The 11,729-nt window shown below is 34.7% G+C and overlaps 1 protein-coding gene and 1 long non-coding RNA gene across 2 annotated transcripts in view; one reads left to right on the forward strand and one right to left on the reverse strand.

Annotated features, from left to right (window-relative positions):
• Positions 1–3,941, reverse strand: part of LOC143928203 (uncharacterized) — a 5,595-nt gene extending 1,654 nt beyond the window's left edge. The window contains exons 1-2 of the long non-coding RNA XR_013262379.1: positions 3,448–3,941; positions 1–23 (exon numbers count right to left, since the gene is read on the reverse strand). The exon at positions 1–23 is cut by the window's left edge and continues 31 nt beyond it. This is a non-coding gene — a long non-coding RNA (uncharacterized LOC143928203). The remainder of the gene's footprint in view (positions 24–3,447) is intronic.
• A 30-nt stretch (positions 3,942–3,971) lies between these two features.
• BARHL2 (BarH like homeobox 2) lies at positions 3,972–11,097 on the forward strand. Its single transcript, XM_077452940.1, has 3 exons — positions 3,972–5,008; positions 7,262–7,487; positions 10,235–11,097. The coding sequence occupies exons 1-3, from the start codon at positions 4,465–4,467 to the stop codon at positions 10,545–10,547; spliced, it is 1,083 nt and encodes a 360-aa protein (XP_077309066.1). The 5' UTR covers positions 3,972–4,464; the 3' UTR covers positions 10,548–11,097.
• The last annotated feature ends 632 nt before the right edge of the window (positions 11,098–11,729 follow it).

Raw genomic sequence — 11,729 nt, forward strand, 5'->3', positions numbered from 1 at the left:
CAGAAGGCTGTAAATTTCAGGTCCTAAAAAAACACAGATACAAGTGCATGATTACATTATTTTTATCCAAGCCTTAAACCCAACATTCGTTTTATTGTATGTATGTTTTGAATCAACTTCGTCTAATATAATACTAGCCTGTATTCTATATACTGGGCTTGAAAGGCGATGAACCCTGCAAAGCAAAGTTTAGATTGCATTATAAACTTTACTACAGTTAGGCACAATAATTAAATTAGCAAACTATATGCAATTGTAAGTATGTATATACTCAATATCTATTGTATTCTCAATGCATGCTGTGCTTTATTTTATATATATATATATATATATATATATATATATATATATATATATATATATATATATATATATATATATATATATATATATATATAAAATATATATTTATATATCTCTATCTATCTATCTATCTATATAGATAGATCGATAACTATATATATATATATATATATATATATATAGATAGATAGATAGATAGATAGATAGATAGATAGATAGATAGATAGATAACTATATATATATATATATATATATATAATGATTATACATGAACATTTCCACAATAAATTGGTATTTTTCAGTGTTAAGGATTGCAGCATATGGTCCATATCACCCCAGCCAACGTGGTCACTTCCCTATTAAAATGCAATATTGTGCTTTTTGTTTTTAATAACTATTTCACGAAACAGTCCGAAAATAAGACTTCTCTAAATGTCATATGGGAAGAGATTACCCTTCCACAAACATTAATTACAATCTATTGACAGAACAGTGTGGCAGTTTGCTATGTGAGCAGATGCAGATTAGCAGATTTTGGCATCAACAATACTGTTGACAGCGAACATAGCCATACAGAATGCAACACTAATTATGTACATGCTATTTAGGACAGACTCCATTGTATATACACTATGTACTATTATGTGTCTTCTCCGCTGATATGCTACTACAATTTAACTCCATCATACAGCCACAAGCCCGGATGAATTATTTATAACAACATGGGTGTTATCGATTTCTGGGTGTCTGTGTCCTGTGGAAGCAGCAGTCGTATTACACATGCCAGATACTGTGCTCTATTAAGATGATGCAAAGCCTCTTGGAATGTTTATTGCCAGTGTCAACTCGAATAAACTTTGGACCGATGCTTCAACTTGTAGTGCTGCCCATGACTAGGGGAGGACAAGGGGCTATGCTCAGTTTAATCCAATGATGTCTCATATTGCTGCAGACAGAGCAAAGACCATCTCACCTAACACACAATCATACACTACTCACAGGGTAAGAGAAAATAAGGAGAGAGAGAAAGAGAGGGATAATGTGAAGAAAGAACGAAAGAAAGAAAGAAAGAAAGAAAGAAAGAAAGAAAGAAAGAAAGAAAGAAAGAAAGAAAGAGATAAAATAAATGCATGAACTATTGTGATCAATGGCAGATTACATTAACCACGTTTGCGCAGAAAAGAAACAAAAAAAGAAAAGAAAAAGACCGAGAGAGAGAAAGAAAGACAAAAAAAAAAAACGAAAAAAAAAGAAAGAAGGATAGATAGATAGATAGATAGATAGATAGATAGATAGATAGATAGATAGATTCACTTCGGCCTTTGAATGTAATGTATCCAAGGGGTGATGTGTTTCAGATAAGATCTAAAAGCAGGCAGCTTCCTTCGGTCTTCTTAGCCTATTATTAATACTATTAGGAACTCTCATTGTTGGTACTTTCTGTATAACACTATTGTATATTAACTTAAATCAGACAACCTGCTTTGTGTCATACACGTTGGGGGCATTCACATCTGAATTTATCAGATGTGTACATTGTATACCAGTTTGGAAAATTCGCATTTATTTTAGTAAAATTTAGTAAATCCACAGATTATAATGTCGTATCAAAAAATATAAGCCAACAATAAATGCAATTCACAGAACAAAAGTAAAACTTTCCAATTTAGCAAACGACTTCCTAACGACTTCCTAACGACTTCCTAACGTAGTTTCACAGATACCCACAGATACCCACATTTGGGTATACACACACACACATATATATTTTATATAAATAAAAAAAATAAAATATATATATACACACACACACATATATATTTTATATAAATAAAAAAAATAAAAAAAATAAAATATATATATATATATATATATATATATATATATATATATATACACTATATATATATATATATATATATATATATATATATATATATATATATATATATATATATATATATATATATATATATATATATATATTGTAAGTTGCATATTTGTCACACCACCCTGTCTTGTTTTTGCTTCCATAAGGGCTGATGGTTGTGGTACCTTTAGTACAACCTATTCCTAAAAATGGTAATACCAAATGTAATGTAACTTGAAATCATTCATTAGCACCTTATAATTACTCTGCTAATTAGGTTGAACACAGTACTTAGTCAGGAGTAATATGGAGTCTCGTCATAGACACCCCCCTCCTTCCCCCTTCTTTCAGTCCTCCTCTGACATTCAGCACGAGACAGGTTGGAGCTGTCCTGGAGAAATTAACACAACTTGATGCTGTTCAGTATCAGCAGAATCATTTCACATTCCCAGAGGAGCCACAACATCTATTCCTGTTACTACTAAAATAGGAGCGGACGAGATGGGCTAATTACACAGGCGCCTTCGCTGCACCATATGCAAATATGTAAATTGTACACAAGGAGCTCCAGTGTCATCCACTGTACACGGCGAGTCGGGCGAGGAAAGGGCCCCGTCATTGCACTGAATTACCTCCAAATACATTTCAAATTAGGGAATGCCTATTTAGAAGATTATGAACTGGCTACGAGTGGTTTAATTGTATCTGTTATCAATCACAATTGTCTTTTCTTTCTTTCTTTCTTTCTTTCTTTCTTTCTTTCTTTCTTTCTTTCTTTCTTTCTTTTTCTCTTTCTTTCTTTCTTTCTTTCTTTCTTTCTTTCTATCTCATATATTAGCACTCCTTTAATCAGTGTAATATATCTATCTATATATCTATCCCTCTATATCTATCTTTCTATCTATCTATCTATCTATCTATCTATCTATCTATCTATCTATCCATTATCTATCTATCTATCTATCTATCTATCTATCTATCTATCTATCTATCTATCTATCTATCTATCTATCGATCTATCTATCTGTCTATCTATCCATCACCCCCTATCTATCTATCTATCTATCTATCTATCTATCTATTTATCTTTTCTTTCTTTTTCTTTCTCTTTCTTTCTTTCTTTCTTTCTTTATTTATTTCTTTCTCTATCTCTCTCTATCTATTCAAAATGGTAAAAATGAAAGAATAAATACATTTCTAACTAAAACCAATAAGCACACTAGGAAGATATTTTGTTAAATAAAAGGTAAAATAAAAAGATCTCAGTGACTTACTCAGTTAGAAGCTGCTTCTGAAGTTTAATCCAGAGTATTGAGCTCTTGCATTTCTCTGCAGACATTGCTATTTTCTAACAGTATGTTCTTATTCTTATTGAAAATAAAAAAAAATAAAAAAGATCTGCATTTATACAATGTGCATTGTCCTTCAACGTAGAAGTTATCTTTTTTTTTTTTTATTATTATTCAAAGTAAATGTCATCCCAATTTTTGAGCTGCTTCTGTTCCACCTTTCTTCCGGGGTTATTTATTTATTTGTTATTTCTTTCACCGTATTTAATTTATTGTGCTTTAGATTAGAGGAAGCGACCCAGGAGATACATGGTAAAAAAAAAGAGCATCCTAGCCCATAGCCCGAGCCCCTAGTAGAGTGGATGATGCTCTTCTCGCCATTGGCTGCCTGTTCCAAGCGTCGAGTCTCTCCCACCGAGCCGACCAATGACCGTTGAGGATGGGACTTCATGGAAAAGGTTAGAGAAGAAGAGGAGGATAGAGAAGGAGGGGGGGCAGGCTGTGGTCCTGGTCGTGACGTCACGGGAGGGAGTCACTGGAAGCCAACAGGAGAAGGATTACAAGGGAAAGAGCGGCAGTAGCCGGGAGTCAGCCAGGCACAGTCTATGAGCAAGGCTCAACTTTCCAAAAGAAAGTTCACCAACTAGAGCATAGCCCTCCGGAGCGCTGCAGACCCCCTCAGCCCAGCTTCACCAAGGGGCCATCAAGATGAAACCTAACCAAGCTGGACCCAAAACTGTCTTCTCCAACTAGATGCCACAACTGTCAGCACATGCGAGCGACCCGACGGCGCCTGTCAGCGTTCTATTGCCAAATCTCTTCTGGTCACTGCATGCTTTGATAGCCATCGCATAGTCCTCATTCCAGCCATTGCCTTTTTTATTTTTTATATATTTTTTTTATTATTATTTGTATTTTTTTTTTATTATTGGAGGATCAGCAAGAGATTGCTCAAAAATAAAAAGGATTGTTATGAAGACTTTGTTTTGAATCGCAAGCAACATGGAAGGATCCAGTTTTGGGATAGACACTATATTGTCCAACGCTGGTTCTGGCAGCCCTAGCATGCTGAATGGGGACTTTAGGGATGGGAGAGGAGCGGATTTTAGGAATCAGGGCCCCCTGTCTCCTGGTTCGGAGATAGACACCGTGGGAAGTTCGCCTTCCTCTCCTATTTCAGTGACTATGGAAGCAGCAGATCAGCACCGGTTAGTGGACAGCGCCCTGCACCAATCTCAGCATCTCCATCACCTGCACCACAGCCAGCAACCTCAACAGTCCCCACCACAGCAGCCTGGCCAGCTGGGCTCTGTAGCTAGGACTTCCACCTCTTCCTTCTTAATTAAAGACATTTTGGGAGACAGCAAACCCCTGGCTGCCTGTGCCCCTTACAGCACCAGCGTGTCCTCCCCACATCACACACCAAAACAGGAGGGCAACGTGTCTTCAGAAAGTTTTCGACCCAAACTAGAACAGGAGATGCAAGATGCCAAGAGCAAAGCAGAGAAAATCCGGGATGATATGCATTCAGACATGAAAGGGCATAGTGAGTAGCATTATTATTATCTTATTTTTTTCATATAAAAATAATACGATATTCAATTTTATTATATTATATTTTATATCACATTATATTATGTTATATTCTGTATTACATTACATTATTTTGATATATAATATTAGATTACACTATATTTTATATGACTTTTTATTATATTGTATTATTGTAGTAAAAATCTATCCAAAACTGTAGCATATACTCGAGTGTATGTGTCGTTTAATTTGATCAGAATGTACCTACTTCTTTATTAGTTTATTTTATTTACCAAGAGAAGCTTCATTTCATCATCTCAGTTTGCATTTTCCCAACAGTAATCAAAAGGCATCATTGCTTCAGTTAGATTTAAACATATTGCAAAGCATAAATGAAATAATGAACCAGCACTAGAAATTCTTAGTAAACTAATATGTATTTAAAATTTAGGTATTTCTTAAAACTGATGAAATAAAATTAGTATTCTAAGAGTGAGAATAAGCTTAAAAATATTTGCCCTGCGATTAAACCAGCCTTAGAAATTAACAAATGGTGACATTTTGTGGGCACCCTATATTCTTTTCTTAGCGTGATGCCCAGGCAATAATGTTTTAATTTACACATAATCCCTTGTTAAATATGTGCTTGATTATTGCAAACTGCTGTGTTAATTAAAAAAGATCTCGCTTTTCTTTGCAATGTTTTTTTTTTGCCTTCATTGAATTGTGTTGACATCGATGCATTTCGGGGTGTTTTTTACTCCTTTTTGTTTTTCTGTTTTTTTGGGGGTTTTTTTTTTAATGAAAACTTAGCGCAAATAATCGTTTTCACCAGGTCGGTATTAAAATAACTATCCTATTTGGTATAGTAAATTTTAGTTCTCACGTTGGTGATCAAAAACAGATGTACAGTCTGGCCTGGCGATTTTTTTTTTTGTGTGTACCAACCTCCCCAGTGGGTCAATTAGAGAGATTATTGTTCTTCCTGCAGGGAAGATAAAAGAACGCTAGGAAAAAAAAACTGGTACAAACAGAAATGGTTTTTGACATATCGATTTTTCTTCAATTCAGCAAAAATACAAGCCTGATAAATAGTATCTGGTAATGTCATCATTCTCATCTTGTGCTGGGCAAACACAGTGCACAGCTGCTAAAACAGCATAATAATAATAATGATAGTAACAGTAGTAGGTGTAATAATAATAATAATAATAATAATAATATAGTAATAATAATAATCATAACATTAATACTAGCAATAATAATAAGTGATTGTTTTCCAAGTACACTTCTTCTTGTACTTCTTATTATTTTAACTATTTATTTATTTAGTTTTATTTATTTTTTAGCAGTGACTAGTGTAGAAGTGGCAATAGTAGTAATAGTACTAGTAATAATAATAATAATAATAATAATAATAATAATAATAATAATAATAATAATAATAATAATCTTGACTATTTTAGAAGCTTTCTTCTTGATCACTTCCTTCGTCTTTTTCTCCCTCCTCTTCTTCTTCTTCGTACTACTGTTGCGGTTGTTAACTATACTTTTATTATTATAATGTTATCGTTTATTACTATCGTTATTATTTTTTGTTATCAAAAGCAGTTAGTCTGTGGTAATAATAGTATAACTAGACATAGTAGAATTTTTTTTGTTTAATACGTTTACCATTTTCTTTTTAATCAATAGCAGTTAGTTGGTGGTAATAATAGTATAACTAGACATAGTATAAATTATTTTTAGATGTGGTTGCTATTTTTTTCTTCTATTTTTATTATTAATAGCAGTTCGTTGGTGGTATTATAGTACAGATATGCAATACCAGACATAGTAGAATGTATTTGTGGATATGTTGATGCTCTAACATACAGGTGGATTTTTTGGTCTGCCCAAATTATAGATAGATAAATAGATAGATATATATATAGATAGATAGATAGATAGATAGATAGATAGATAGATAGATAGATAGATAGATAGATAGATAGATAGATAAAGGGAGAGATAGATAGATAGATAGATAGATAGATAGATAGATAGATAGATAGATAGATAGATAGATAGATAGATAGATAGATAGATAGATAGATAAGGGGAGAGATAGATAGATAGATAGATAGATAGATAGATAGATAGATAGATAGATAGATAGATAGATAGATAGAAAACATTTCTCTGCAGTGCTTATGTTAATAAGCTGTTAGTATTCCTAGCATATGTCCACATTCCAATAACCGAATATGCCTTATCCTTACTGTAGGTGCAAAAGAAGAAGGGGACCGGGAGATCTCCAGCAGCCGTGACAGTCCTCCAGCCCGGTCCAAGAAGCCCAGGAAGGCCAGAACAGCCTTTTCAGACCATCAGCTGAACCAGCTGGAGAGAAGCTTTGAGAGACAGAAATATCTGAGTGTACAGGACCGCATGGACCTGGCGGCAGCCCTTAACCTCACAGACACTCAGGTCAAGACCTGGTACCAGAACAGGAGGTAAGATCATTGTGGTGCACAGCACTGACAGCACAGCAAGGAGGAAGATTGGCAGTTCAGACAGACAGGCAGAGGACCACAGAGACCGACACACATAGGCTTGGCCTGGCTACACAAACCCTTTCAAAAGATTTCTTTAAAAAACATAAGGGGCTGATTCACTAAAAAGAAGTATGGTTTTCCCTGGAAATGACATTCGCTGTGTTATTCTCAGATATGGAATCATGTGCAGAAGAACCCCCTAAACCTCTGCACATGTCTGATGTCAGCACAGGTTCGCTTTATTTTCATTGAAAATGACTCATTAGTAACCCAACCCTTATATTGTGCCAAGCATATGCAATCCCAAGGCTAAAAGCTAAGACAAAACAAATACATACATAAGCAAAACGTTCAATCAAAAATGAGCCCCTGATAAAGGCAAGCATACAAGAGAAATAATAAATCTGAGACACACAGAAGCTCACCGACAGACTCTGAATTAAGAGACATCTATAGTACAGGCAAGGGCAATAACAATGTATAGCATAAAAACGATGCAATCTAATCTATAAACACACAACATTCCTTACTACATATAATATATGCAGCACTTCTAATCTATGCCAGCTTGCTGATGTTTTAATAAAGAAGAGAACAATATACAAATTGTATTAACTCACAGCAACCAATCAGCATTTGCGAGTCTTTTTTTCTGACTGATGAAATAAAACCTGATTGGTTTGGTTGTTTATGATCATTGCTTAATGTAGTCATTTAATAAAGCAATGGACAAACACAAAATGTACAAACCACAAGCAGCCATTAAAAGAGTCCTTTGATTGACAGATTGCTGCAGTGTGTTCATCACCAATGCTCTTTACACTCCCTTTAATAAATAAGGAAGATAGCGATAGTGTACCTATATGTGTAATATGGGAATATGTGCAATGCTTGTACTAGTCTTATATCAATATATCAAGAATGACATCTGCTGGTAAGTGCTACAGTACACAGCAGAAGATGTCTAGCACAGATCCCAGCTCACACTGCGGAATTAGCTGTTTATATTTAATCCTTTACAAAGAGGCCCCAAAATTTAGCCTTTCTATCCCAGGGTATTTTTTTCCTGAAAACCCACAAACTGCTCATAATGAGATAAATATGGCTAATTAATAGCTTCAAAGAAAGCAGAAAAAAAAGATCCCCAACTAATGCACACATGAATAAATAATGTGTAAATCTTGATTACAAAACTAGGGACATGTTAGTCTATGTGTGTCCCAGGAACAGTGGGATGAAATCCCATTGCTATCTCATTATGCAGTGTTGCATGGCACCAGACACGATTTTTTTTATATAATTCAATTAGAAAATACGTATTTAGCATTTTTTGGCCGTTCTGAGTTCTCTTTTCAGACTGTATGATTTTAATTAAACATATGTATATTACATGAATTCTATGGAAGGGCTGCAAGTCAGCCACCCGTGTCCCTTTAATAGGATGTCCAGGCTGATCTTGTTGAAGCAAATTAAGTACAGTTCTATTTTCCATAATTTTCTGTCTCATTACATACGGTTTCAGCCACCCTAATTCTGTCGGAAAAAATTAGTGTCATTTGTATACAATCTAAAGAGTGTGTCATGGGCTTGTTAGATGTGCCTCGGCCTTTAGTAGCCACCAGCTCGCAGGCTCTGTGCGACTTTCGGGCTACAAAAGCGTCAAAAATCGTTCAGTGGTTATCAACCATCAAAATGGGAATGATATTCTGGCAATTTGCTCCACAGCATCAGTTCGATCCCATTCGACACTTGTACCTATACATCGCTTAATGCCTATGGTGGCTAAATTATAGGCTTGGGTGACTGTTGACTTTATGATGACACAACAGATGTACCCTTATATATACATTAATCTTTTTTTGCTAAGTATATTAACTCGCAGTTGTGGTATATAAATCTCACAGGGCTGACTTATTATTGCCGCATTGCATGTCAGAAATTTGGCTTTTTGCATTCTGTTCTCTATACAAAGAATGTGAAAAGGCTTTACAACATCTTATTTCTGATATATATATATATATATATATATATATATATATATATATATATATATATATATATATATATATGTATATATGTATATATGTATATATGTATTCAGGCATACCCCACTTTGAAGTACATAATGGGGTTTTATTTACTAAAGCTGGAAAGTGCAAAATCAGGCATAGGTATAGAAACCAACGAGCTTCCAGGTCTTATTACCAAAGCTTAAAGAAGTGAGCCTGATTTTCCACTTTTCAGCTTTAGTAAATTAGTAAATAAACCCCATTGTGTACTTAAAAGTGGGGTATGCCTATATATATATATATATATATATATATATATATATATATATATATATATATATATATATATATATATATATATATATATATATATATATATATATATACACATGTGTGTGTGTTGTAAAGACAATATTTGCTAAGATTAGGCGTAACTGACTTGAGTTAGCCCCAAACTTTCAATTTTGAAGGTCTGGTGTAAAATATACAACCTATGGTAAATTATGCATGCGTTGGGTAACTCCTTTGGAAAGAAAGAAATCGTATCTTTGACATCCTCAATTGAGTCTTATTTTCTTTGCTCTAGCAAATATGCTGTAAATAGGGTCTTATAGGGTTCTACTTTTTTGTCATCAATGTATCGCAACCAATAAGGCAATAGCTTAACTTTGATCTTCTATTTTTTTTATTCTCCAGGACAAAGTGGAAGAGGCAGACAGCTGTCGGACTAGAGCTTTTGGCTGAGGCTGGGAATTATTCAGCTCTTCAAAGGATGTTCCCCTCACCTTATTTTTATCACCCTAGCCTGCTCAGCAGTATGGACAGCACGACTGCAGCCGCTGCAGCAGCAGCTATGTACAGTAGTATGTACAGGACTCCCCCTGCACCCCACCCTCAGTTACAGAGACCCTTAGTTCCCAGGGTCCTCATCCATGGTCTAGGTCCTGGGGGACAACCAGCTCTTAACCCCTTGGGGAACCCAATACCTGGCACTCCTCACACGCGGTGAAAGCATCGCCCTCCTTTTTTATTTTTTACAGCACTATCCAACCCCACAAGGACAAAAAACAATCAAACAAACCTGAAGGAGATAAGTAGAAGGGACACAGGGGCCAGAGTATGGACAGCCCCTCTTTAAAGGCTCAGATCCCAAGCACCTACAGTATGTACTGTACTTATCTAGAGCAGGGACCCTACAGAAATACCACTAAGCTCCTCCAAAGAAGAGTAGGACGCACGGGCACGCAAGGAGGGCGCAGTGCGCAATGGCTGCACTCCCAGGAGTGTGAATGAAGATAGACTTGAGTCCAAAGGAGGAAGAAAAAGCAGCCTTGGCCGATCTAAAGACGGAGTTATGGGAAACAAGGACAAGGGACTGGGAACTTTGCACTGATCTCTAATGAGCGGATTCATTATGACAAGTGGCATGCTCCCAAATTTTAAATTGTACATTCGAAAGACTATGAAATATCATATTTATTATATGTTGTCCATAAAAGTCACAACTATTCGTTAATTTTTTTATGTCTTTTTTGAGCAACTCGAATAAAACGCTTAGAAAAAAATTGGTTTAAGATTAAATTCTTTGATTTAAGTTGAAAAATCAACGCCCTTTAAATGTAACTTTTTATTATTATTATTATTATTATTATTTAAGTTTGAAAACCAACGAAAATTCTGATTTATTTAAGATAAAAAGATACAGATCACTGCTAAGAGGTACCAGCTCATTTAATTCAGATTTATCATTTTTCTTTTTATATTTTCAGAACAGGTGACTTATTAAGAAATGCTTGAAGATTAATATATACAAATAAGATTTGATTTTTAGGAAGCTTTTGGAAATTTTTTTTTTTTTTTTTTTTTATATCTTTAAGTGATAGCCGTCGGCAGCAGCGTGTCCTCATTTTTTATGAATTTTAAACAAGTTAATGAGCAAAATGAGTGATTTGTAAGGTTGGGTGGCCTGCCTGGGAACTGAGGATATGAATCCCCAATCTGACAGCTGTTCCAGGGAAGCAGAAGATCTTGGAGAACAGACAGTAAGCGAGAGGGGACCCAGCCTGAGCAATTACATAGCTTATATTTAAATAAAGTAAAGATCAAGCCTAATAAACAGCCTATCACACGCTTAATTAGTAGCAAAAAATAATAATAATTTTATGTATATATATATATATATATATATATA

The sequence above is a fragment of the Lithobates pipiens genome, unplaced genomic scaffold (assembly GCF_037356315.1).
Source record: "Lithobates pipiens isolate NorthernLeopardFrog02 unplaced genomic scaffold, aLitPip1_a1.2 Scaffold_23, whole genome shotgun sequence".
In the NCBI taxonomy this organism is placed as follows: Eukaryota; Metazoa; Chordata; class Amphibia; order Anura; family Ranidae; genus Lithobates; species Lithobates pipiens.

What these genes read in the sequence shown, in the direction of transcription:
- BARHL2 (XM_077452940.1), top strand. Translation starts at nt 4,465, where the DNA reads ATGGAAGGATCCAGTTTTGGGATAGACACTATATTGTCCAACGCTGGT. An exon ending in TTCAGACATGAAAGGGCATA is followed by an intron (nt 5,009 to 7,261) that starts GTGAGTAGCATT and finishes TCCTTACTGTAG; the next exon opens with GTGCAAAAGAAGAAGGGGAC. An exon ending in ACCTGGTACCAGAACAGGAG is followed by an intron (nt 7,488 to 10,234) that starts GTAAGATCATTG and finishes TTTATTCTCCAG; the next exon opens with GACAAAGTGGAAGAGGCAGA.